Source organism: Chamaea fasciata, unplaced genomic scaffold (genome assembly GCF_029207755.1).
Source record: "Chamaea fasciata isolate MVZ Bird 193981 ecotype frontalis unplaced genomic scaffold, bChaFas1.0.hap1 SCAF_3, whole genome shotgun sequence".
In the NCBI taxonomy this organism is placed as follows: Eukaryota; Metazoa; Chordata; class Aves; order Passeriformes; family Sylviidae; genus Chamaea; species Chamaea fasciata.
In genome coordinates this window covers 87,131,483-87,159,010 of record NW_027094088.1, presented here as the reverse complement: position 1 = coordinate 87,159,010, position 27,528 = coordinate 87,131,483, and the positions used below count along the sequence as shown (strand labels likewise).

Genomic DNA, 27,528 nt, shown 5'->3' with positions numbered 1-27,528 from the left:
CAGACTCTAGAGTTCTTCAGTCTACTCAATGTACTGTCTTAAAACTATTACAAAATTGCTTTTTGCAAAGATATCCACTGAAGAAAAGGAAAATACTTAGGATGAAATGATCTCAAAAGGAATCATATAAAATTTGCTTTACATTTCTAACTTCTCTGTGTTTGCAATGATCTCCACAATGAAAAAAAAAAAGAAAAAAAAAAAAGAAAAAAAGAATATTCTTCATACAGCAGAGCATTTCTCTACAGGAATGAACTGTAGTATGAACTCCATGTATGATTTCTTGTGCTAATAGGCACCCACAGAAGTTTCTGTATTGTACAATAGCTTAACACAGTGTGTAAAGACATTCTGCGTTTTGAATAAAAGTGGTTTCAGGAACAGTTCTGGTTATGTTTTCTTTCTATAAAACAGTAGCAACAAAAACCCCACTGATATAAGCAAAACACACTTTAGTTGTCATGTGTTGATAAAATGGTGCCTACTAAGTGATATTCTACGAAATTAATTGAATAAAGACTACCTGCTGGCTTTAAAGGGCAATAATAACAGTAAGAAACTGTGAAACTGCAGCTTTTGGTACTGAACACTTATTAAGCTCTTTATTCCTGCAGTGAAATAGATTTCTTTTGGACAAATCAAGTGAAGAGTGCATGCCTATGCTCTACATCAACATGCAGTCTTGGAACACCTAAGGCTGCAGTGATCATGTCTTTCACATGCAGGTCATGGCAGAGACAAATCTAAGCAGGGAAGACTGTGAGTATGGAGAGGAAGCAGGCACTGCACCCTAGAGCTCATGAAAGTTTTTAGACTGGGGGCAGGACTTTGGAAAGTAAGTGATCTCTATCCAAACTGTGATAAAATACCCTCTGAACAAATACCACCTAATCACCAAGGCACCCATACTCCATAATGATTTTGATATCTATGATTCTCTAACATGCAGTTGATATACTTAGGCTCAAGCCTACCCATTTTGATGTGTTTGCTGCCTATCTTCAGTGATATAACTGGGATAACGAAGTTATATGATATTTATTCACTTCTAAGTAACATACACCAAGGTCATCAGTTTGTTTACACACCACATACATACACGCTACATACCCAAGCTCAGTGAAGATACAGGAAATAGGAACCTCTCTAAACACCTAAATAGATTATAAAAGTTGAGGGAAAGTCAGGCATATCAGCCAGAAAAAAAATCACTCCATGAAAAGCAACAGTTATGGGAAATCACAATTAATTTTAATAAAACAGAGCTATGGCCACTTATTGTGGAGAAGATCATATTAGTTTCACAAAAACTTACTGCATGATGCATACATCTTAGGTCATGACATTTTGCCTTGTTAAAACATATATATTCAGAAATATCTTTATTTAGAGACACAGTTATAGTGATATAATATTATTGGTAGATTTGACAAATCAGTGAGGAACTCAATTGTTTTAAAAGGACAATGATTAATAAATATGTATAATTAAATCCAGTTTAATTTGTGCCAAAAAATGAATCACAAAGTAAAAAAACAACAAACTACATTGAAAACATGAGTACACAGTGAGTAGATGTGGTTTGACTATTTGGTTTTTATTCATAAAACTAAATAAATCCTTAAGCCTTTTGTTCCTCTTATCCAATAAAGTCATAGTTATCTTGGAGCTGCAATTCAGTACACTCAAGACATATTTCTTGCATTTCAAAATGTGGGTTTATTTATAGAATGCTGGTTGACTTGGGCTTTTCAATTTTTTGTTAATGATCACTGAACTAAATCTACAAAATTATATTGGTCACACTAGAAAGTAAGTCTGACATAAATGGGAGTCTGTAATAACAAATTATTGAAATTTGTTGGGGATAACTTTTGCTGTGGATGGGTTTTAAAATACTACAGAAAAATAGGATGCAATCCAGTGAAATGTGCAGAGTCTACAATTAGAAAAGAATATTCATCTATGAAAGAACTGACTAAACAGTATTTAGAAATTAGTTTCATGCATTTAGTGCTCAATAATCAAAATACGAATCAGTAATTTTTTGTCATTTAAAAAAAAATATTTGTTTAAATGTAAACACTTTCCTTATAAATAAATTCAAAAAAATCTGTAAGTCATAAAATGCATTCTCCTCTGCTTTTTTTTTCTTTAGGCATAGATTTTGATTTGAGGCCATCAACTGGTTTAGGTTGGAAGGGACCTTTAAAGGTCCTCTAGCCAAATCACCCCTGGAAGGAGCTGGGAAACCTTTAACAAGATCAGGTTGTTTAGAGCCCAGGTCCATCCTGGCCTTGAAGGTTTCTACCATCTAGCACCTACAACCTGAATAGGTAAGTAGAACCCACAGACAGGAAAACTGAAATGGGAATATGCAATTTGTTCTTACTATGACCATATAATTTCCATATGTTTTCTACACTTTGTCTTTTATTCTTGACTATGTTAAGTCAGGAAGTGCAGAAAAATAGAAAGAGACATGTCAATGCCGTAGGTGGAGTTTAGAAGTGCTTGGCTACCTTAACTGGAAAGCTTTTGGTTGCCAAACTGGAGGAAGAAAACGAACAACGTGATCACTGGCAAATCCATTTTGTACCTAAGGAACTGGTAGGCCAGCTACTGGTGTTACAGAGAGGCAGCTGGTTATTTTACTACTACAAAAGGAAATATACTTACTATGAGGAAAGAATAAAGGTGTTAAGAAAACTACCTTTATAGTGTCACAAAGTTGATGGCATGAAATGGCAAAGTTCTTAGTTAAAGAAAGGACCTAGATAAGCCTAGCTCTAGCATAGAAAATAAAAATAGTATACTACTGAGTTTCAGAATACTGGTCATCATTACTGTAGTACTTAAATCAGCTCAGAAGGAAAAAATATATCTTCATACACTCTAGGCATAGAAGCTTTCTAGTTAGATAATTGAGAGGTTAGAAGTTGCAGATCTCAGAATTACCTATGTAACATGAAGTTTGAGTGCAGATATAAACCTATAGATTGCTACATGTCACAGGATACCTGACAATTATGATTTAAATACCAATTGTAACACATTAAAGGGTTCAGATTCAATTAATCAGAAGAGCAGAGAATAAAAAAAAATGGAAGCAATTATTAATATTTAGCTTTTTAAAAGATCAAATGGAAAATTTCAGGTAATCAAGCTATTTTCAAATACCTGGAAGAAAATACAGACACCATAAAATAGCATAAATAGACAACACAAGCTGTAAGCTACAAATCTTATCAAACCAGTCTATGTTTATATCACATTTATTGTAATATTATTTGACATTGATTTTCATAAATAGTTGAATAAAATATATTCTACTTGTATCTCAGATTCAACCTGTTCAGTTGAAAAATATGCAGACTAGAAGGGGAATCATTATAGAAACTCCTGCTTAGAAGAAGAAGAAGAAACATCAAAAATTAAAAGAGCAGGTTTCACAAAGACAATTTGAATAAATTGTGTTCAATTTAAGGGAAAAAAAAAACAACAACAAACAAAACATAGTCTTGAAATAATGTTATGGCAGCTTCCAAATACAAGAAAGATTTCAAGATTTTCCCTCCGAGAAAATCTAATAATAGCTTGAATGACCAAAATAGAGATTCCATAGACAGAATCAGCATCGACATCGGCATGGTGTGTTGAGGACTGTTCAATACTACAGAGTTTGGGGTTACCATAATTTATACAGATAAAGATTATGTATACTATTTTATCTGTTTTACTATTATTATTATTTTGCTAGCCATTTGTCCTAGAGTGATTCAGAAGTTTTCTCCCAAATTTGCCCTAAAGAAAGACATTATAATAGACATAATTTTAAATTATCATTTAGCATAAGGCTTTACAGAGCTTTAGTGCTTTTCTTTTTGAGGTCCTAGCAGATTAGCACCTACTGGTAAATGCTTTCATGCTAGGAAGAGCTACAAAATAAAGTGAGGGACAATGACTAGAAATCATGTACTGGTTATCTTGTTGCAGCCCAATAAAAGAAAATATTTTTTTCTTATGGGGAATGTTATAGTATCCAGCAGTGGAGAAGAGGGATGAAGTAGATAATACTGTCATTAATGTAATATTACATTTCTTTGATTCTTTTCAGCTCACATGGAAGTCAGGCAGCATGCACTATTTCAGAGGATGTTCTTTGCTTTGTAAAAGGCAAATGTGAGATGTGCTTGAGTTCCTTTAAAAATAATTTAATCAGAACATTCTTCAAGTATAAATGTTGAATAAAGCTAGAGTAAAACCTAAAAACTGGCAAATAAACAAGCTGCTTACCATAAATTCTAAAATGTTTTAAAATGCTGATGAAGGAAAGTATAAATGTCAATAAAATGCAAAATGGTATCACATCAAACATCTTTGCAGTGGTTTCAAATTATATGTGTCACTGTGATGGTGCTATTGCACAGCAATTCCATGGAAATGATCAAATTCTGTCAAGTGATGGAAAAGAAATCCTGAATCTTGGTGCAAAGTGAACAAATGAGTACCATTAAATCATTCATCTAATATTTCTGAAAAAATGCTAAATGAAACTTAAGCTACCCATCAAGATGCAGATAGCAGCAGTACCACCTTTGTGATAAGCTTAAAACTATTTAGCAGCTGCAATAGAGTCATTCAACAGAAACTTGCAGCATTCCCACCAAAATACAGAAATATAGGAGACATTACTGACTCAGAAAGACTGCTTTTGACAAAACTCATATAAAGAACATTTTTTCGCTTGAAAGATCATGTTCATCTCTTCAAACAGAAAAAATGACTCCTCAGGCATGATAATGACCATACTAATTCTCCCAGTGATAAAAATATTATTAAGAGAATTATGCTTGACAGTGCTGATCCTAATAAATTTCTAGCTAATCTGCTCTGTTTCTGATTTTACTGGTTTTGCCAGGGTTCAAGTGAATTTTATTCATAGTATTTAGTATGGTGCTGTGTTTTGGATTTGTGACGAAAACTGTTCAATCAGGCATCTTTTAGTTATTGCTGACACACAGCATTAAGACCATTTCTGCTCCTTGCCCCACTCCACCAATGTGCAGACTGAGTGTGCAAAAGGAAGTGGAAAGGAACGTGGCCAGGATTGCTGATCATAACAGACCAAAGTGGCATTCCACACAATATGGTGTCATGCTCAGCAACAAAAAGCTGGGAAAAAAAGGAAGAAAAGGAGGATATATGGACTGATGGTGTTTGTCTTCTCAAATACATGAGATGGAGCCCTGCTTTCCTGGTGATGGCTGAAAAGCTACTTGCCCATGGGAAGTGGTGAATGAATTCCTTAATTTGCTGTTCATATGTGGACAGGTCTATCTTTACCTAATAAACTGTTTTTATCTACGCCCGTGAGTTTTCTCACCTTTATTCTTTTGATTCTCTGCCCCATCTCATTGGTGGGGAATCAGAGAGGCAGCATAGGACTTTCCTTCCTGCTGGGTTTAAACCATGACCCTGATCAAAGCCGGTATGATTTGTACAACAAAGAAAACTTTAAAATAACATGCAGCAATACAAACCACTCTACTATCAGCTATCAGACTCCATGGAGGCTTCAGGAAGAAAGCATTATACTGGCAAATTTTTAAATATATATATTTGAAAATGGGTGAGACACATCCTTGTTTAAAGTAGACTTTAGGTCTTTCAGTGATAAAAAGTTACAATGCAATAATTTATTTGATAGTACAACCAGTATGTTGTACTGGCAGAAAGAAATCTATTTGACAGCATGTGTAAGAGAGAGACTTTGTGCTAAATCAAAATTTATATAATTGCTAGACTATAAACTGCTCTTTGCCAATCATTATGTACATATTAGGATATGTGCCATAAATCATCAACTCTTTTGATGAAAACAAGCGATTAAGCCTTCCCATCAACATCGAGGAAATTAATGTCCTCATCCATCTTCACAGCACTGAAGAGCTTGAAGATGCTGAAAAGTCAGTTAGATCTATGCATTGCTACTGAATAACTTAAAAATCTGTGTGAGAATTTAGCTAGCCTGACAATATAACTGATAAAATATACATGGATAACAAAGAGATGAATTCAAGTTCTGTTTTGGAACATTAAAAACTCATCATTCATTATTTTGAATGCAAGTATGTTCTATTCATTTTTTCAAAACCAGTTTTATGTAATGTGCAGAAGTTAAGAAACTTGCAGTCATCATAATAAGCATCTGAGTGCTTTCTGTATGAGTCTGTATGAATTATTTTGCTGACATAAAGGGACAGAATATAATTTTGAGTACTGAGAAAAACAACACAGCTGGATGCTTTTTTAAGAAAAAATACACTTGTCCAGGTGCCTCTATGTCAGGTAATAGACTGCTGCAACCTATTTTCACTATATATATACATGGCTGAAATGAAGGCTGATGAAATATTGCATGGACGTGCTCAAGATAAATCTGAAATGAAATGACAACAGTACCACAATGTATAAAACTAAAGGCTAAGAGCAATATGTTGTGACAGAGAACCTATGTTGATATTGCTAAGACCTTCAAGAAAAAATTGATTGAAAAAAGAGACTGCAATGGAAAGTGCTAAATATTTATATGGTATTTATCTTACTAAATAGCTACAAAATAGAATGATAATTTACAGTGGATACAAATTATTATGCCTTCAAAAAACGAGACTAAATTTTCATGAAGAAGCCATAAAACTGAATTTTCCCATATTGAATTAGTAATGGCTCTGTAAAAACCATATCTGGAAACACAAGGAACAATTTGAGATTTAGGCTATTCTGATGGAAATCTGGCACTGCAGAGCTTTGGAGTGAGGGGGCACTAAAAAAGAATAAGACTTACAGATTTACAGGAGTTGTGGTGGCTTTGTGTAGATGAAGCTGTCCGATTTTTGGAAACAAAGGGTTGTATACTAGTTCTGGTTTTATTTTAGAGATAGATAGATAGATAGATAGATAGATAGATAGATAGATAGATAGACAGATAGATAGATAGATAGATAGATAGATAGATAGATAGATAGATATATTTAATATTCTTCTGGAAAAGCCTAGTAAGATATAGGCTGCAATCAGTTTAACTAAGCAAATATCACTACCGTTTCCACCTAGATGTTGATGATGTAGTTTAAAGTTGTTTTTTTTTTTTTAAATCTGACCTATTATGTGAAGACAGCCAGCACAATATTAATTTGTGGGGATGAAACCAAGTGGAATAACACATATTTACATTCAGAAAATATCCACCCTGTCATGGTCCTCTGCCTAGCTGTTTTCTCTCACATAGATGATAGGTAGTTTGGTGTAAAGGCCTTTAAAGTTATGACTTACTTCATTGCAACTTATGAATATGATACAGAGTCTCTCCTGCCAGGAAATGCTAATTGATTGATTTTACTACTGTGGACAAGTCGGCAGTGACACCATTGCCTTTTACTTCTTATGGTTTCAATAGCAACTATATTACCATGTTAACCTTCTGTTATTATTAATTTCTTTACTTCATATATTAACTAAGAATATTAATTTATTTTGTGCTTCTTTATAAGAAATTATTAAACTCAAATTATTTCAATTTATTCTAAAACATCAACAAGTTCTTAGAAAATTTTGTATTTTCTCTACAGCACTCTATTACACAATTCTTCAGTTGTATAATTTAGTCTTCTTTTTCAGTATTCCTTTCTCTCAAATCATTTTAACTGCCATTAAAACTGCTGCTTCATATCCCTTTTCTCCAATTAGTATGCCTTGAGGATTCATATTAGACTGCTATTGAGTGAGCTGAATTGAAAATATTATATGGTATTAGCAGGAGCTCATTATACTATATACAGTATATTTCAGCCTGGAGAAGAGAAGACTGAGGAGAGACCTCATTGTGATCTTCACTATCCTCATGTGGGGAAGTGGAGGGGCAGGCACTGATCTCCTCATTCTTGTGGCCAGTGACAAGACTTGAGGAAATGGCCTGAAGTTGTGTCAGGGGAGGTTTAGGCAGAACATCAAGAAATGTTCTTCATCCAGAGGATGGTTGGGCACTGGAACAGTGCTCAAGCCAGAGCAATGGTCACAGCAGCAGCATGACAGAGCTCAAAAAGCATTTGGACAGTGCTCCCAGGCACATGGTGTGATTCCTCTGCAGGGTCAAGAGTTGGACTTGATCTTGACATGGGTAATTTTCAACACAGAATAATCTATGGTTCTATGATCTTGAAAATGTAAGGCTACTTGGTGGCAAAAATTTGCATCAGTGATCCTAAAGTAAATAAATCAAGCAAGAATGAGTAGCTCTTTTCTGGTTGTTTCATAGCTACTTATGCAGCTAAATTTACTTCAAGGGATTACATGAACTAAAAGACTTTTAGGATTGCAGAGCCCCATAACCTCTTGAAAGTACTAAGTTGTAGATTCACTTTTATAACAATATACAATCTACATTTTGGAAGACATGTAATCCCTTTGAATGGGTAGAGCAAAGGTATTATTTCCAGCCAGATGATTGATTTGGACTTTAAACTAGAAAACGGCAGTGGAGGGAGAGAGAGAGTTACCTGCAGCCTGTAAGGGTGTGACAGACAGGGTTGACTAGAGTCTGAAGTGATGTGAATGAAAGGGAACACAAAACCAATAAACAAGGCTTAAGCAAGACCAGCTCTAGCATTTGCATGAAAGCAAAGAAATGCCTACAAAACATTATTATGGAAAAAAAAGAGACTGTTTTTGGAAATCAGCACACGGAGGTGTTTTATTTCAGGTACCTCTGCACATGAAGAAACTGGAGATCTTTGTTTTGTTGTAGAACTATAATCTTGTTGGTATCACAGAGACTTGGTTAGATGGCTTGTTTAATGAATGCTTCAATGGAGGAATACAGGCTCTTTAGGATTGGCAAGGCAGACAAGGATGAAAAGTTGCTCTCTATGCCAGGAAAAAGCAGAAACATGTGGAGCTCCATGTGGATATGGATGGTAAGCTAAGAGCTTATGTGTGAGGATGAAAGAGCGGAGTGGTATAGGTGACAAGTGTGTGGATTCTATAGACTGCCTGACCAGGAAGAACACGTGGGTGGTGCCATCTCTGGACAGAGAGAAGAAGTCCTGTGTTCACAAGACTTTTACCTCTTAGAGAACCTCAACTACACTGACATCTGCTCAAGGAACAGCATAGCAGGGCATAAGCAATACAAGAGGTCCTTAAGGAACATTAATGACAACATCCTGATCCAAGTCATAGAGAGGCAATGAATCCTCATAGATGTTCTGATTGACTTCATACTCACAAACAAAGATTGTCTAGATGGGGATTTGAAGGTTGAAGGCAGGCAGTCCTCCAGTTTATGGTTTGAATAGATTCTTTTTATTTTTTAACTCCTTTCAAGTATAACATTTAACACATTTATTTCTTTAGTCTTAGAGGTTACCCAAGTCTTCCTGTAAAACTTTTCTAATTCTCCTTTTTATTGAAGGAACATCCTATTTAGCCAATTTCATTACTACAGCTTTACTTCTTTACTCAAGTTGCAACAATTGTTCTTGTCACTGTTGATCATCTCCAATGCATATCTGCACCCCTCGCTTTCCTAACAACCAGTCTTCACTAGTAGGTGTAAATTCCCAAACGTAATCATCATTCTATGTGGATGTATGATACAGATCTATAAATCACAGTATTTTGAACACTTACTGATGAATATGTTATTTGATTGCAATAGTGTTTTCTCTAGAAGTTAGTTATATTAAGGTGAAGATTATACACTTTCCTATGAGAAGCTGCAGTAAAATCTGTGGATATAGAATAGCTTAACATTGTAACACACAGTTTTATAAAAACATAAGCAGTCAGATACTATGATTTCTATTGTTTTGCATAACATTTTTGCTATTGTAGGTCCTATTGGTAAACTTCCCTGTTTCATACAGGAAGGAATCTTATAAAAGAAAAGCTTTATAAAACCAGGGCTTTGGCCTGTTACTTTTCTAAGTACAGCTAAGCAGCTAGCAAAGTTTCCAAGTGAAATGATCTTGAGAATGAAAGTCAGTTAACACAACAATTTATTCTTGTGAGAAAAATAAGTTTTCACCAGCACAAACAAATCTATCCCATGAGAAGCAGTGATTAAAATATGTAAACCATCTAGGAATAGACAGATTTGATGGACAGGTAAAATGTCAATGAATTGAGTGGCAAGAAAACTACTAGCCAATGGAGTTGAACATGAGGTCTGTGAAAACTCTATAAAAATGAGTTATATGAATAAAGAATTGACTTTTTCTTCAGGAAGATGCTGAGTCCCTGAGTTTGATTATTTTCTGTTGCTAAGTCCTACATATTATAATAGGATACATCAATGTGATATCTATCATGCAACTCATTTATGAACACAAAATTCCAGTGAGGCTACAGTTGTCCAGTGAATAAGCGAGAATTCATGTCAAAACACCTGAGCTGCATTCTTGTCTCATACAGTGTCCTAATGAATGACTTAGGAGGTTCAGATTTGGTTTCCTGGAATTCAGCTGAGATTTTTTCAGTCATAATATCTTTGGAGAAGATATATTTTTGCTTGCACAGCCCTTAGTACAACAATGACTAAAGTTGCAGAATTATTGTAAGGGTGTTATCTTCTAATATTTCAATTTCCCAGTATTCTTTCTTATTCTGTTTTCTTCCTTCTTGGTAGGAATTTAATAAGCTATCATTGTCAACCCACTGTGAAATACTAACAGTAACCTTGTATTTTTGCTCATAAACTAGGGATTTGATTTCAAATTTTTTTCTTTTAGAAACTTGGTGCTTGCTTAATGCTGAGAATTTAAAACAGTCTTCTGTTCAAAGTGGCACTAAATTTATTGGCTATGTGACTTTCATTAATTCCTGCAGAATTTGTCTTCTTTCTAAAATGTCTATTTTTTTTAATATTTGGTTTGTCAGAGTTTGTGAGATTTCAGTATGCTCTTTAAGTTTTCCTATCACCTTGTGGGTTTTATTTTTTTTCCTCTTAGGAAGTGTAATTTATAACTCTGTAAGTGAAATGGCAGTACAGGCAAAACCTAAAAGAAATATTACATCTCCATTTTTTCATCAATATTAACCCAATATATTACAATGTATGCTTTGTCTTCACCAATACAACTGTGATTGCTAAATATGAATAATGACAGTAAGACCATGAGCAATCTCTGTTGTATTATCTACCTATCTGTCTATTCATCCATCACCCCACCATCCAATCACTTCCATAAAAATGAATAGTGATAGATTTTATGGACTTAATGGAGCCTTTGGCATATCTCCCATTTCAGGCCCAGCATTGTGCTGAGGTAGAGCTTTTTTGTTCTTGGTATTTGCTGTGGTTTATGGTTAACAAAGAATGCTGTATTTCAGCAACCTTTCATTCATCAGCCTCATTGACTACTGCAGATTCCCAACCATAAGCAGTATTGAGAACACTCTTGCCTTTTTGCAAAGAGTGTTTCTGCTTTATCTCAACCCCTCCCATTCCCCTTAGTTTTTCATTATTTATCTCTTCTTTTTGTTATCAATTTTTTTTTCTTTGAATAGTGATTATTAAACTTTAAAATGTCTTTCTCTAAATCGTCATTTCTATTTGGTTTATTAGCTGATACCACCTCCTGAGCCTATATTCTGTGAAGTATCAAAAACTCAGTCTTATAGAAACAAATCTCTTTTTCCTGTTATTTCTTTTTTTTGCCACTCCTCTACTGTGTCCTCTTTTGTGGTCTCATCCTATCTTTTAAAGTTGTACAAAAAGTTATTATTAAATCTTGGCTTTAAATGCTTTGAGTACTACACTGAGTAGAGTTACATGAAACAGTCTGGATAATACATCTGTAAAGGTCTATCAAGAAAAGAAATGTGTGCTTCTGGCCATATAGAAATGCTTTGCTGCTTCCTACTGCTTGTCATATTTCATATATATATATATATATATATATATATATGTATATATGTATATATAAATATAATTAAATAAAGATTATTAAATAAAGATTGGTGTGTTTAAAGTTGTAGGAAAAGCAGCATTCTTTCCCAAAAGAATCTTTTACGGAACTGGCTACTTCATTAATAAATACTATTGATGACATTCCCTCTCATGCAGCACCTAGCAAATGTTGAAACAATAAACTAAAATTAACAATTAGCTAGAATTTATGTCCAAACATTTTCTCATTCCCTACTTACCAAATAATTTACACCTTTTAATTAATCCCCTTTTATATTTTATTGAAATGAAACTCATAGAATTTCTCCATCATATTTTAGCTATTTACCCAAAAGATCCAAGTCACTATCTTGATTACTGTGATATCTTTGTTGTCAGTGGAGAGACAGACAATTCTAGGGCAGACCAAGCAAGCTCAAAATGAATGTTTCCACTGACTTCAGATTATGATTTTGCTAAAATCTGAAATAAACCACTGTTGAAAACATACCAAAAATTTTAATAGTGACTCCAATTCTAGTTATAATCAGTTGAGAAAGTGATACTCACACAGTGATGAGCTTTTAAACACCAGTGCTTTTTGTTGTTAGCTATTGCAGACTAGAAAGGTATGTAAAAATGAATAATCAGAAGACTTTGGGAGGGGTTCTAGACAGTTCAAAGCAGAGGCTTGAAAATACTGAAACATCAGATTGCAGTGTAATGCTCATTAATTGGCCAATTGATATAAAATTGTGTAACAATCTCATGAAGCTGTCCATAACTTACAGCATGTCTGGAAGTGTCTTTACAGTGCATACAAGACTACATGCAAAAAGAATTGATTCTACAGATGTTGTGTTTCAGAACTGCATATGCAGGGTGATCACTCTGGTATCCTACAATGTATTACTACATAACTAGTTATTGTTCTATTGCCATTAAAGAAAATTATATTTAGTATTTGGTCTGAAGCTTTTCTGATGCGTTGGTCTCCTTGTCCATTTTTAATGCCTGTCTGTTTAAACCAGATATAACATTTCAGAAAAGTAGACTCAAAATCATTTAGCTAATTTTACCGTCTTCAAAAGAAATATAAGCATCTAGGGTTTGTGTTTTTTTTTTTTCATCTGTCATTGTGTTTTCTTGGTATACCAAAAATATTACTACACCTGCACTCAGTGCCATTCTGAAAGATACAAACCTTTCCTCCTCACTTTCTTAGGCCTCACTTCACTCCACTCCAGACTGCTACACACTCTGCAGGGAAATACCTGCTCCATGACAGTCTTCACCACCAGCTGCAAAGGAATATCTGCTCTGGTGCTGGCAGCACTTCCTCTCCCTTCCTTTACTGGTCCTGACATTCATTAAGCTGTTTCTCACATTTATTTTTTTACTTTGTTCCTCTATAAGTGTGCAGCATTTTTCTCTTTCTCAAGTACATTTCATCCAAGGTTTCCCCCTCTCTGCTGTGGGCTTAGCCATGACATGTACTGGGTGGGTTGGAGCTGGCTGGAACTGCAGCTTGAACCAGGCATTCTATATGATGATAAATATGGATAAGCCTCCTGAAAATAGGGGAGGGAGTCTAGATTACTTTTGGATATCTTATCCTCTCTTTCTTTCTTTTTTATTTATTTTTTTTTTTTAATTTTACATCCTCTTCAATAATAATGGTATCAAGTAACAGCCTCTTCTTTTGCACATATGAAAACTCTTTGTAAAGATGGCGTTTTCATTTCTCCTAGTTAAATGAGATTCTTAGATTAATATAATCATAGAATATGCTGAGTTGGACCCATCAGGACCACTGAGTTCAATTCCTGGCCCTGCAAAGGACAGCCCAAGAATAACACCATGTACCTGAGAGCAAGATACAAACATTTCTTGAATTCTCTCAGGCTTGGTGCTGTGACCATTTGTCCGGGAAGCCTGCTCCAGTGCCCAGCCTCTGGATGAGGGAACTTTTTCTGATATCCAACCTAAACCTTCCCTGACTCAGGTTCAGGCTACTTCCTCAAGACTTGTCACTGGGCATGAGAGAGCTGAAATACCTGTCCCTCATCTTCTCTTCATGGGGAAATTGTAGATTGCAGTGAGGTCTCTCCTCAATCTCCTCCTCCTGAACAGACCAAGTGACCTCAACTCCTCCTCAGATGTCTTCCCCTCAAGGCTTTTTATCACCCTCATGGCTGTCCTTTGGACAGCTTTTTGATTTTGTATCCATCTGTATTAAAAGCTGTAGTTGCATAACCTGCAGCATCATTATTCACACTCTTCTTGCTTTAAAGGGCTTACAAATGTTGATTTCCTGTTTTCTACCATACATAGAATCTGATTCTGATCAGATTAGGAACAGAAATTTAAAAAAAGTTAATTAATTATGCCTAAATCTGAAACATCCATCAGTGTTGTGCTCTTTTTACACACTGCTATCCATTTTAGCACTTGGCAAGTCCTATTATTTTCCAAAGCCTAAATTTAGTATATAAACATAATGTAAGGTTTTTAGAGGAATGACTGTTTTCCAGAAGACCATTTGTATAACTGTTAATTGTATATTCATAAAGAGTATTAAGATATTAACCATGGTCTTCAACTTCATGCTTTTGAGGACTCATGGTAATATTTTATATAGTAAGGCCTTTATCAGAAAGCACCTCTTTTAATTCACTTTAATACCACTATTTAAAATAATTTATGGAAAATATAATTTAAATATGTACTTTAGTCCAAAGCACATCATCAATGTCAAATGAAATATTTTTTTCAGTACAGGTGATTTATTTTCTAAGTTGGAAAAGAAAAAGATGCCTGAATTATTAGAATGTGAAAGAAGACACAAGAAAAACAACATGAGTTTTTCAGAGTATTTAAAGTATAAAACAGTAAATGGGCCTGACCTTATTAGTTATATTAAATCTACTTTATCTCTTTCATTAAAAAAATAGACCTTTTGCATACTTGAATGCACTTCCTATGGAGTAATTTGCAAATGAAATATAAAGATGGGAAATTAACTGAACAGATGTATAACTCCGTAAAATCATAATTAATGAAAATATATAACTGTAGTCATCACCAGTTGATATGTGTGCTAGGATTCTTCAGCCAGTTGTCTGACTGGAACTGTGGGTTCTTTAGGAACAGGATTTCTTCCCAGCAATATCGTGGATTGCAGAATGTAACTCATTATACAAATCTTGTATATAAGTCTTGTTACAGGATGACAAAATGAACAATATAATGATCTGATGAAGAGATGGGTACCATTAGCTTACAATCAGCTTTGGTGCCACAATGAGGCCTCTGAGACATCACCTAATCTTCCCAACCATTCTCCTTTTCTCCCTCCCTACCCATCTTTCTCTTTCTTTCTTTCTTTCTTTCTTTCTTTCTTTCTTTCTTTCTTTCTTTCTTTCTTTCTTTCTTTCTTTCTTTCTTTCTTTCTTTCTTTCTTTCTTTCTTTCTTTCTTTCTTTCTTTCTTTCTTTCTTTCTTTCTTTCTTCCTTCCTTCCTTCCTTCCTTCCTTCCTTCCTTCCTTCCTTCCTTCCTTCCTTCCTTCCTTCCTTCCTTCCATCCATCCATCCATCCATCCATCCATCCATCCATCCATTTCATGTTCTGTGAACAGGGGACACACAGCAGAACATTACTTCAGAGTCTTGAGTTGTTCCGTATCGTGTCCCAAGTGTCTTCTCGTAAATGTCATTAGATGTCATTATTTCATTAGAGGTTGAAATATCGCTTTTAATCATAAACCATCAAATATGTAAGAAGAACCAGTTTACTACCTGTAAACTCATATTGTGGCCTCCCATGCAAAAAGTTGTCAGAAATACCGAGTTCGAACTTGCAAGGCTCTGGAGATTGATCTCATTTAGCACTGGTCTGTTTCTCAGCTAAATACCCAAAAACAACAGCAGAGTTGTTTTCTTTCTTACAACAAGTTACACTTGATGTGCTCTGTTTCAAATAAGCATAATACTAGCAGATAACTAATCAAGTGGAAAAATGCTTGTGTTTTTTTCAGCTAGCAGAACAAGTTAGGAGAAAAACAGGAAACTCAAGGGGATAGAATTATTTGGGTATTTCACTACCATAGACATTCATAACTCAGAGTTTTAGTCACTTTAATATCTTCTACAGATTATTTCTAATTCTGCATTCAGTGTTATCAGCATTTATTAGATGATTGCATGTGTAAATACAATACATCTTTTCTCACTGCATTTTGCAAGATCATGTGTAGACATTACTTTGTTTTTTCTTGAAGAACTATAAAAAAATAAAATTATTGTAATAAAAATTTAAAAATAACTAGTGAACATGTCTAGGGAAGGACATATATCCAAAAACTGAAGAGACTTTCTGTCTGTAAGGATATGGGAAAGATTACCAGTCTGATTAGCAGCCTGATGATACAATGGTATATTCTTACATCTGTCATGGGTTAGAATATAAAAACTGTATTTCTTAATGTAGTGAAGGTGCTGTAATTTCACAACAAATTCATTTATTTAACATATATAGTGTGATTACTCTAATGATTTAATGTAGTTAAGATTTGACAAGAATTACATTGCTTCTGCAAGGTAAAATAGCACAACAACCTATGAAAAAATAGATTTAATGTAATAGAAATAATCTCAAAAAATTCTTCAGTTATAATTTCATTGCAAAATATGATATTAATATTCTTGTAGTTTAAAAATTCCTTCCCTGAAAAAGAATATTTCAGAAACTTACTAATATGCAGAAAAGTAAACTACAAGAATCATACATACCTGGTGTTTTCCCAGAGTAATTATGCTCATCAGTTTTAAAGTGCTATGAGATATTCCCTCATTGCACTGTTGAGTTGATACACTCAATAAATATGACAATTACTTATAATTCAATTAAATCTAATAATAAAGGGAAAAAAGATAATGAAATATGGAAAGGTTATCAAAACTAATAGGAAGTTTTGAATTGTAGACTACTGAAGTGTGTCATGAAATCATGCCAGGGGAGTACATTTGAGAAAACTGAAATCTACTTAGGTCAGACAATCTAATTTACGTCATTGCTGTAGTTTTGACAAAATCCTTTCATGTATATCTCTGTCACTAGCTGTGGTGGTGCATTTTCTAGTTTTGTTATTGAATGTTCTCTGTTTCATTCATAGTCCTCTGTAATGGTTCATTCCAAGTATCCCCTGTTAGTTAGCTCCCTTTGGTTCCTTCCTTGTTACAGTTGTATGTCAATCTTCTGTTACATAACCCCTGAGTCCTGTCCATCACTCCAGGACCTCTCCCTGCGCCTGGAAAGCTCCAGGGAGAGCGTCGAGTGATTGGGAATGATCCTAGCTTTCCCCTCCTACCCCAACCTGGTTTGTTACCTTGTATATCAGTTAAGTTCAGGGCCACTCCCATGTTCCTGTTGATTGGACCTCTGCAGAACCCATCCCTCTGTACCACCCCCAAATAAAACTGCTGTGCAAGCATGTTTTTTGGTTCTGTTGAGGTCGACACCCTTGGTGTTGGTTGTCTGTCCTGGGGAGCAATAAACCCAGTTTTGTGCACCCTCAACAGCATCCCTCTTTCTTTTTCCTGCTATTGCTGCCTCCAGCCTGAGGACAAACCAAATCATACCGGATTAGGAAGGTGACTTAATCACTGGAAGGTACCTCACTTGCCGTGGTGTCAGGGCTGGCTGGGGTGAGAGAACCAGCGCACCACGACAACTGGCTAAGATGAATTGATCTTCATCATGTCTGGAAGAGTAAATACTAGTAGTAGAATTACCTGACACTGAAGTGAAAATTGCCTAAACTACTTTAGCATTAAGTGATGTATGAAAGACATTTCATATTCTTGTCAACTGACTTAAAGACATTCAAGAAATGACTGGTTGTGGCACTTAGTGTCATGGTCTAGTTGGCAAGGAAGTGTTTGTTCAAAGGTTGGACTTGATGATCTTGCAGGTCTTTTCCAATCTTAATGGTTCTATGATTCTATGAAATGCATATAAAACATACACAAAATGATGTGAACAGAAATATTGCCATAACTTCATTAAAGTCACAGGTAAGAATATGTATTTTCTTTCTTAGCGCTAAAAGAACTATGGCCATTTCAGTATCATTCATATAAATGAGCAAAACTCTTGACCATACTTTCTTCATTCTAGTCGTAAGTGATGAAGGAATATTTCCAGAATATTTTAACAGGAATATTTTTACAACTGAGAATCATAATCCCCAGAAATCTACAGCTTTCTCTGAGGAAACTGTCACACTTTGCAATTGATTTTATTAAAACACACTCAGTCTTCATTCTCACATCCTTGCAACTTTCTTCACTGTCCTTAGAGAAACACTAAAAACCACAATCTGTAGCAGGTACATCTCTTCACAATTACCTTTGTACTGATCTGAGTGCAAGATCTCAGAATGCCTCTAGTTTTTATTAAGTCCTATGCTTGGGCCCAGTGATGGCTGTCTCCCCTGTTTCAGCTTCATCTTTGTGGATGGCCCATCTTGGGAGGGGGTTGGCCCATCCCCACCTCACTTACTGTCTGACAAAACACAGCCTTTTGTGGCAAGTGATGGGAGACCACTGCCAGGGTCCCACTGGTAGCCTGGGTAAAAGATGTAGACAATGATAAGAAAACATGTACAAGTATACTAAGCTAATCCCTTGATTGATAGGTGAGAAACTTCCAGTGTGAATGTAACATTCCTCTCAATGAAGACCAGAAAGTGCTGATCACTTGCTGCAATTGTTGTGCCCTCTTCTTGAGGGAGATAGATGTATTTGACCAAGAGGTGCACTGGAAAGCTGAACATCATATCAAAGTAGAGAATAGATAGTAGAAAGGGTTTGTATAACATTTTTAAGGGTACTATTAAGAACCCTTTGGATATTAATTGGGGCAATGAGTGTTAGTACTAGACAAACTGAACTATTAGGCTGTTAAAACAGTAATTCTGTAAACAACAAATTATTCTATTATATTTGTATAAAGTAACATTACATTTATGACCCTTTTTCAAAAGTGTCTTGGTGTAATTCACTAATTAAGCAAACAGACCATTTTAAACTAAAATGACTGGATGATGGAAGCTCTATCATAGTGGCTCCAAGCAAAATCACTTCATTCTTATGGTATTTCCTGTCCCTCAAGTGAGGAGGGAACTCATTATAGTCTGCAAAGAGGTCAATTGGGCCATTGGGGAAGTCAGGAAATTCAAGTCTCCCTTACAGGAATGTGTAAAAAACTCAAATAATCTCAAGTGCTATACAAAGGGTTATTTTTTTAATCAGTCCCATGGAAAACCACCTCTCTTAATCTACTAAATGTTATCTAGGCTAAGCATACTGAGCAGTACCATTACAGAGGTAGCTAAGAAATTGCTATTTCCTGTAGGTTATGATTTAGTCACATTAATTTTGTATGCATCTTCAGAACAGGACAATAAGACCCATCAAAATTTCTCAGACATCCTCTTTGGTAAGGGATGCATACAAGACATTTGCTCTGGTGGACTCTGGGGCCTGGACCACCTCTGTCCCAGCTGCTGAAGCCCAGCCCAGTGAACCCTGGGACTCCCATCTATCCAATGAATGCATCTGTGTCTCTCCTGTTTGCAGGCTCAGCCACCAGCTAAGATGAACGTGTATGCCAGAGGTGCACACATGCAGAGGACACTAATGCAACCAGCTGCAAAGACTGCCCACAGATAAGGCATTGCCTTACCAGCACCCACCCAGAACTCACATAAAACCTATGTACAAACAGCCAAATCCTAGTGCTCTTCTCGGACTGATAAGGATTGAAGCTTGCTACTAAAGATACACAGCCCCTCACCCTTTTTTTCAGAAGTACCGATGCACTTGTAAACCTTTTTAATACACAGCCTCTTACCCTTTGTTTCACAAAGACCAAAACTTTTGTGGACCCTTTCAATAGCAGTGTGGGACCTCAGCTCATCTAACACTGATGTCCAGATCCTGCGGCTCCTACTCGACAGGCAGTCCAGCTGGAAGGATGCTAATGAACTGCACACACACACGTGCACGTGCACATCTGCACGCATGCTCAGAGAGCAGCTTAGAGGGAAATGTAAACATTTTATCTTCATTGTGGCTCCTGCCAATGCACACATGCTCTGGCACTATTGCTCTCCTCTTCATTTGCTGATGCTGGGACCTGATGCTGCTCCAGATGGCACTAGGTATGTGAGTCACCATAGCTCAGAATCTGATTCTCTTTGCTGGCACAAAATTGACTCTCTTCAGACACACTCCTACAGCCTGTGGTCTCCTACAGTCTCCCTTCAGCTTGTTGATGCTGAGAACCTCATTTACTCCAAATGCTGGCACCAAAGTTATTAGGACCACTGTCACCAGTGGTCTACCTGAAATTGCAGACACCAAATTCATGCACTTTTTTCTCTCCAGTTCTGGCATTGAGACCTTAGAACGCATAGATGGGGAGAGAGTGAGATTATGTGGAAGGAGAGTCACAAAAAGATTTAATAAAAAGAAAGGATAGACTACAGTGATTCAGTGCAGGTCTCAGTCTGACGAATACTGAGCAGCAACTGCTTACACACTACCAGCCTATTTTTCCCTCCTCCTTTCTGTACCCACCCCACCTTTGTTTTACCCATATTCCCTTCCTCTAAATGCTTCTTAATAAGTCTAAGAATGCAAATTCTGGTATGAATCCGAGTATTCAGTCATAAGAATACTGGCAAACCTAATGCTAGCCGTTTGCTCTTACGTTAAAAATCTTCCTTCAGGAAAGAGTAGAGAGAGTTTTGAGACCTCAGTGAACGAACTAAGAAATTACTAAAAAAGAAAAATACAGAATTGAAATGAGGATTTACAGTGCTTATTTAATAGATGCATTCTATCCTTGTGAACGTGACAACTTGGACCCAGAAACTTTTACTTATTTTGAATAAATGCTTTCAGAGCGTTTTATATTATTTTAATTTTACTTACACCCCAACAATAGAGAATAAAAAGTATTTTAATATTTTCATTCAGGTCATGTGAACTAGTTACTGTCAGTGTCATGCCTCATTTCAGAGAAAAGTAGGAAAAAATTTACAAAATTGTAATCAAAATGCACAATTTAGTTTTTTATGTTTTGTTTTCTGCATGCAAGTTCAATATCAAGACAGAAGAATGGTTTTAATTTTCTGCCAATTTCACACAATTAAAATAGCATTCCACTTACAAGACTCATACTTGCACAACTCACCTTGGCTGAGAACACAATACAGCTGCAGTGGAACCACAATAGGAAAATGTCTGTTTTTCTAGAAAAAAAAGTCTGTTTTCATATAGTTGTATTCTTTTAGGTAGCTATTTTAAAAATTGCCTTTGTGCTAGTAAACACCTTTACACAGACCTCGGAGGCCACTACATCATAGGAAGACATGAAGACTTAAGCCATCACATTTGATTAGCAAATAATAAAATTATACTGTATGTTAGTCAATCAGTCTTGTTACACTACAGAAACAGAAAGAAGTCATTAAAATCCTTCTCCTTCTAAGATATTTATGCTTAAAAACAAGAAAGGATTCCCCATTTTCTTTTAGCTAAGTGGAGAAAAAAAAGACAACTAGTTACACTCATAGTCTTCTTTTTTCTTCTCAATCCTTATCAGCTACTTGGAGAGTAGGTTGCAGTGTATCTTGCCCTCCAGCAGTTCAGAGTATTAAACTATTTTCATGTCACTATGGGTTTGGATTTACTACATCTGGAAGGGTGTTCCTCCTATCTCATTTCTCTTCTCTCTCACTATGTCAGAATTCCAAGGATAAAAAAGATTTTTGTAGAGAAAATTTAAAAAGTGATGTGCTTATACAATTTGTATGAAAGGACAAAGGTAAGTATTCTAAAAAGATATGGACCATGACTGGGTGAAAAATCAGCTCTAGAAAACTTTACTAATGGGCTTTTACGTTTGAAAAAAGGGGGTTTTTTTTCAGTTCTCTCAGAATTATGCTGACCATGATGCTTCTATAGTGAAGGAAAGCAAAGAAAAGGAGAATATCAAACAGATTTACTAGGAATTTAGAATTCAGCATGTTTATCCTATTTTTTAAAATATGTCTATACAGACTTAATTTAAAAATCAACAAGGATCTTCAGTCTTTCACTATGAAAATGAAGATTGGCGCTTTGATCCCTCTATTATGCTTTTCTTTTTCTTTTAACTCTTCAGTGAAATGATTCATTTATATTCTATAAATGACAAGGATAAGTGATGCTTCCAAAAAAAAGAGATATTTTGGAAATGTTACTGTCATTGGATATTCAAGAGCTAGCTTTATACTTAGCTCCTTCTTGAAGAATGTTCTTCTGAGTATTAATACTTTTCTCATGTCCATACCGTGAACTTCTGCTGTGAAGCACAAGAATAAATAGTTTTTGACTGCTATCCTATGCCCCAAAAAAGTGTTGACAATAGGATGGGTTTAGATACATTTTTTCATTCAAGGTTTTCTCAGAAAAACATCTTTTTTTTTCCCATGTATCATAAATGAACCTTCCTCTTTTTAAATCAAGTTTCACCCCTAAATCATGACATTATTGACTCGTAAGATTATTTCCGTCCTATATTTCTAGTACATCTATAAGATGTTGAAACTATGAATAGAAATGTCATGACCATTCAAAATCATCCATTCAGGAAAAGTTTTGATTCTTGCTAACTCTGTATTTGAGAACTGGTGAGTCAGTGATTGAGAGTCTTCCTCTGTTATAATGCCAACAGAAGAAAGGTACTTGTGGATGGCATCTGGTTATGAAAAGCTTTTATCATCTACATGTTTTTACTTCAGTACATGAGTAATTTGGAAGTCTGATTTCTTTATTTTGCAAAATCTCTTTTTAAAAATCTAAGGATGTGGCAATCTGTGGAATAATCATCGAAAATAACTGTTTTAACAAAGCAAAAGTTCATACCATTATTATAACAGATACAGTTATTTTTACAAAAGAGGGAAAAAAGGCATTTCCTACCTGTAAGGCCCTTGTCACACTCACAAAGAAAAGTGTTTGGAGTAACATTGATGCAGTTACCATTGAAACATGTAGACGGCTGACATTGTCCCACTATTTCTGTACAATTTTTACCTGTCAAAGGAATAATAGGAACATTGGACTTTAGTAAATATTTAAGCAGTTTGATGAACTTTTTATGAATATCAAATTTATAGCTACAATATAGATAGACAAATGGATAGAAAGGTGTTTGTGTTAACATTAGTTAGCACCAAACTTACTGAACTTCTAAGGCAAGTCAGAAATATATTAATCTGATTTGTGCTCAGCTGCTGTGCTTAACCTTATCTGACATACAGTTACAAATTCACATATAGTTTAAAATGCAGAAGTCCTACTAGAATTATAGTATTTATTTCTTTTTAACAAGAATCTAGCTTACAATTTCTGTCAGCATTGAGAACAGAAGATGTTCTTATGTTGAGTGGGCAAGCGAGAATTTTTTTCAACTTGCAGATTTCTGGAAATTACAATTCCAGTTATAAGTTGTTTATGCTATTACTACATACAGGTCTAAATACCATATAATTATGCTTGCCTCTTGAATTATTACCATGATATTATTCACGCTTCAAACAGTTCTCAAATTTCTAATACACTCTATGTTATGTGAGACACTTTTTCCTCCCTTACTCTTATGTAGCCTGCCCATAATATATGGTGGTTTAGTGTCCTAATTCTCCTTGTTTACATCCAGCTTCTTTATGAGACCAGTATTGTCAGTACAAAATGATGGCATTACCTAAAACTTTCCTATATAGGCAAACAAAATGTTTTAAGCATTGCTTGTTGATAACATTAGGCATGATGATCGCTTTTAACAGAATTGCTTGCAAATTTTTTCATTAATTTGAGTTCAATTAGTACCAGACGCTTTTGGTATTACTATTTTCAAAGCATTTTACAAAGCCTCCAGTAAGGATAAAGGAAATACAAAACATACTGCATACCATCAATTTTTTCCACTTATTGTACTGTTCATAGTTATAAAAATATTTTTCTCACAACATTGACTTATTCATACCTGCATAATCTTCTATTGGAAAATGCATTAGTAACCAAATTATTATGCACTTTGAAAAGCAATTAAAAATAAATTACAGCAATCTTTATGCAACATAAGCTTCATTTCTATGAAGTGTGTTCTATGAACCTCACTCATTCCTGAGCCATCAGCTATGCTTCATAGCATAGCACTGCTATTGTGAGGACATTGAAGTTCAGTTCAACAGATGAACATTTCAAGAATTCTCCTCCGCAAGTACAAAAAGAGCGACAACAATTTTTTGTGATGAGAATTAATATTTCTGGTACTTTTCTACAATGTGCCCAAACTCTATTGGGCTGAATGCAGGAACAACATCCCTACAGTTTCCTTAATCCATTTTTTTTCCTCCAAGAAATAAAGGTCATGGTTCGATAAGAATTTACCCAGTTATGTTTTACTCTCTGGTATGGTAATCCAAACCCAAATTCAGTTTCTCCAATGGGTTTTGGGTAGGTACTGCAATATTTCCTAGAAGGATTATTTGATACTTCTTTTTCATTTGTGACATATTTAATTTTATAACAGTATGTTTAACAAATTGCCTTTGAAAACAACTTTAGGGGACAGAAAAATCTGGAAGAAAATATTGAATATTTTATTTTGCTTGTCCTAATTTAAGGTTTGACCTTTCAGTTAAACCAAATTTTTATTTTAAAAATTTCAGTAATGTAATTTGAAAGGTCTTTAAACTGAAAATAGGAGAGTTTTGGAAGGTTGAATGAAATGCTCATTTCAACTCAATCATGTACTCTTTTTCACTAGTTTGGTTAAACAGCTATTTTGAGGGGAGCTTCCTCCGAATGATTTATGTTATTTGGTCTAAGAACCTGAGCTGCAGAACAAAAAAAAAAAAAAAAAAAGAAAATCAGTTACTTCTGTAAGTCAACGAGTACTTTTTTATATCTCATGCTTAGGTGGGAAAGAAGCATGATTAGAACTTACCCTGTTTTTCTCTACAATTTCTCTATTTATGAATGTCAACAAGTACAAACTGTCTTCAAATGCCTGCACAGTCTCCCATAAGTGACTCCATGTAAAAGAGACTCTGCAGGTGTGGTAGCAGCAGTGGGCAATCAAATGACGCACAAGCCTTTTTAGTGTTGTTCTTACTATTTTATCAACTGTTAAGGAAAGTGCATGATCTAGGTAATGTTTATCCCTAGAGGAGAAAAGAAATACCTGCAAATTTTGGAGGACACGTGCATTCGTAAGAATCTCCAGAAAGTTCTTGTTTCTCAGCACAGGAGGCATTGTTGTGGCAAGGTTTAGTGGAGCATATATCAAACTTCTGGCAGAATGTTCCTGAATACTGTGAAAAACAATGACAACTATATGCTTTTTCCCAAACATGGCTTAGACATTTTCCATGCCCAGAGCATAGTGGTGCATCCAGAGACTGTTGGCAAAACTGCTGCTTCACCGTCACATTCAGACGGAGGCCCATGTGGCACAACAGTGGACCTCTCCTGTGAAGTTCTGCAAAGTAATGAGTTCCAGCACCAAGCCAGTTAGGGTCCACTTGGTGCAGTCCTCTTATCTGGCAAACAAAAATCAACTGCTCTTGAAGAAAACCAGCCTTAGGGCAGTTAAAAAATTCTTCCTTGGAGACATTTACCAAATTCATTCCGTAGGACTGAAAGGATGGCTCAGAGGAGATGAAGAGGCTGTCACCTAATTGAAGCTGTAAAGGGCATATCTGAGGCATACTGAGGATATGTTCTTCAGAGATTTCTCCAGAAATACTTTTATTCATATTCCAGCATTCAGTGTAAAAGTCTGAACAGACATTTTCCCTTGGTGTCCATTTTATTACTGTTGGTTTTGGTTCTGTTCTCCATTCAGTAATCATCTGCCTCTCACATATTACCTGCCCATTGACAATGCAAAGCTGAAGAAAGCACACTACCATGTAAAATGCTGATTTAGTAGTCGTCATTTCACCTGATCAATTGAAGTGTTCTTTCACATATGCTTCATTACTGAGAACAACTTCAGAACATTTGTTCCTTAAGGTTCACATGTATTTTCCATGGCAGCCTAGGAAGTCAAACAGAGGAAAATATTTCTGTTTTCCCACCAAACAGAGTTGAATATTAAAACTTCCTTAAAAATCAGAAAATGTACAACAAATCAAGGGCAACATATAATTAGAAATGGGAAATAAGTAATAGTAAATGGAAGAAGTCAAATGAACTGATCAGAACTAAAACACTGTAAAAAAGGTCATTTTTCCCTATTTTTATTCCTGCTAAAAAATTTATAATTATTTAGTGCATTTCATTGTACTTGTGTGTACAAGAGAAAGAGCTTGAAAGCATACTTTTCATGTTCCCTCCCTCTTTTTGACAAAACTAATGGAAATAAAATTAAGATGGCACTTCTGAGGCAAAACAAGGAGCTAAACAAGAACATCTAATTTCTAGTCATAGTTTTAATCATAAATATTTTTCTGATAATCATTTATCAGTTTATTATAAAAGGAGATATTCCAAAGATGTAGCCCTGAGAATTTTTGTTGTATGAAGAAAACATGCAATCACTACTCAACTCTCTTCTGTTCTCATACATTCAACAAAACCCTTCATTAAATCCTTACTTTTTAAAGAATATATTTGAAAATCAAATGTTCTTAATCATATGCTTGAGACTTTTATGTATTACAGTCAGAGACAACAGATTACAGGGTCCTCCAGAACTATTTAATTTATAGACTAGCCTCTTCTGTCCCTTGAATATATCTAGCAATTTTTACTGCATGAGATGAGCGATTACAGAAAGAAAACCATAAGATTATGAAGCTTTTGCTTGGAGTCATAATGAAAACTATGAAAACACAGTATTATGTTAAACACTTTAGAAATTTTCAATAGCTTTGCATTAGTAATAGTTTAATTTGTCTTAAATACAAAGCTTTTTCTCTCTTTTACTCTTTTTCCCCCTCAGTATCCTTATCTGACACTCTTAGATATTTATATGCACCTTTAAGATGATGGCTCCTAAAATTATATTTACAAATGAGAAAGTTATTCTAAAGAAAATGTATCTTATAAGGAAAGCCATTCAATAGAAATAAACAATAGCATTTATGGTTTGAAATTTGTTTACATTGTTTTCATTTATGCACAGCACATGTAAAAATCATGTGGATGTGTATTTTTCTATACCTACACACACATAGTTTTTGTTGGGTTTACATGGCCTGGTTTTGGTAGGGGAAGGGCTAGAGGGGTAGCTTTCTTAATGTCCAGCAGAGACAATGCCAGCCAGCTCCAAGCTGGACATGCCACTGCCAGTTCTGCGCCAATCAGAAATGGTGGTAAGACCCGTGAGATAAAAAATTTAAGAAGAAGAAGAAAATAGAGCACTGTTGCAACTGCAGCCAGACAAGAGCAGAGTGAGAACATGTGGGAAGAACAGCTCTGCAGACGCCAAGGTCAGAGCAGAAGGAGGGG

General features: G+C 35.2%; 1 protein-coding gene across 1 annotated transcript in view; it reads right to left on the bottom strand.

Annotated features, from left to right (window-relative positions):
• The window catches only part of EYS (eyes shut homolog), a 742,046-nt gene extending 716,034 nt beyond the window's left edge, over positions 1 to 26,012 (bottom strand). The window contains exons 1-2 of the mRNA XM_066180316.1: positions 25,256 to 26,012; positions 22,987 to 23,100 (exon numbers count right to left, since the gene is read on the bottom strand). Of these exons, the coding sequence (XP_066036413.1) occupies positions 22,987 to 23,100; positions 25,256 to 26,012 (871 nt within the window). The remainder of the gene's footprint in view (positions 1 to 22,986; positions 23,101 to 25,255) is intronic.
• Positions 26,013 to 27,528: the final 1,516 nt, after the last annotated feature.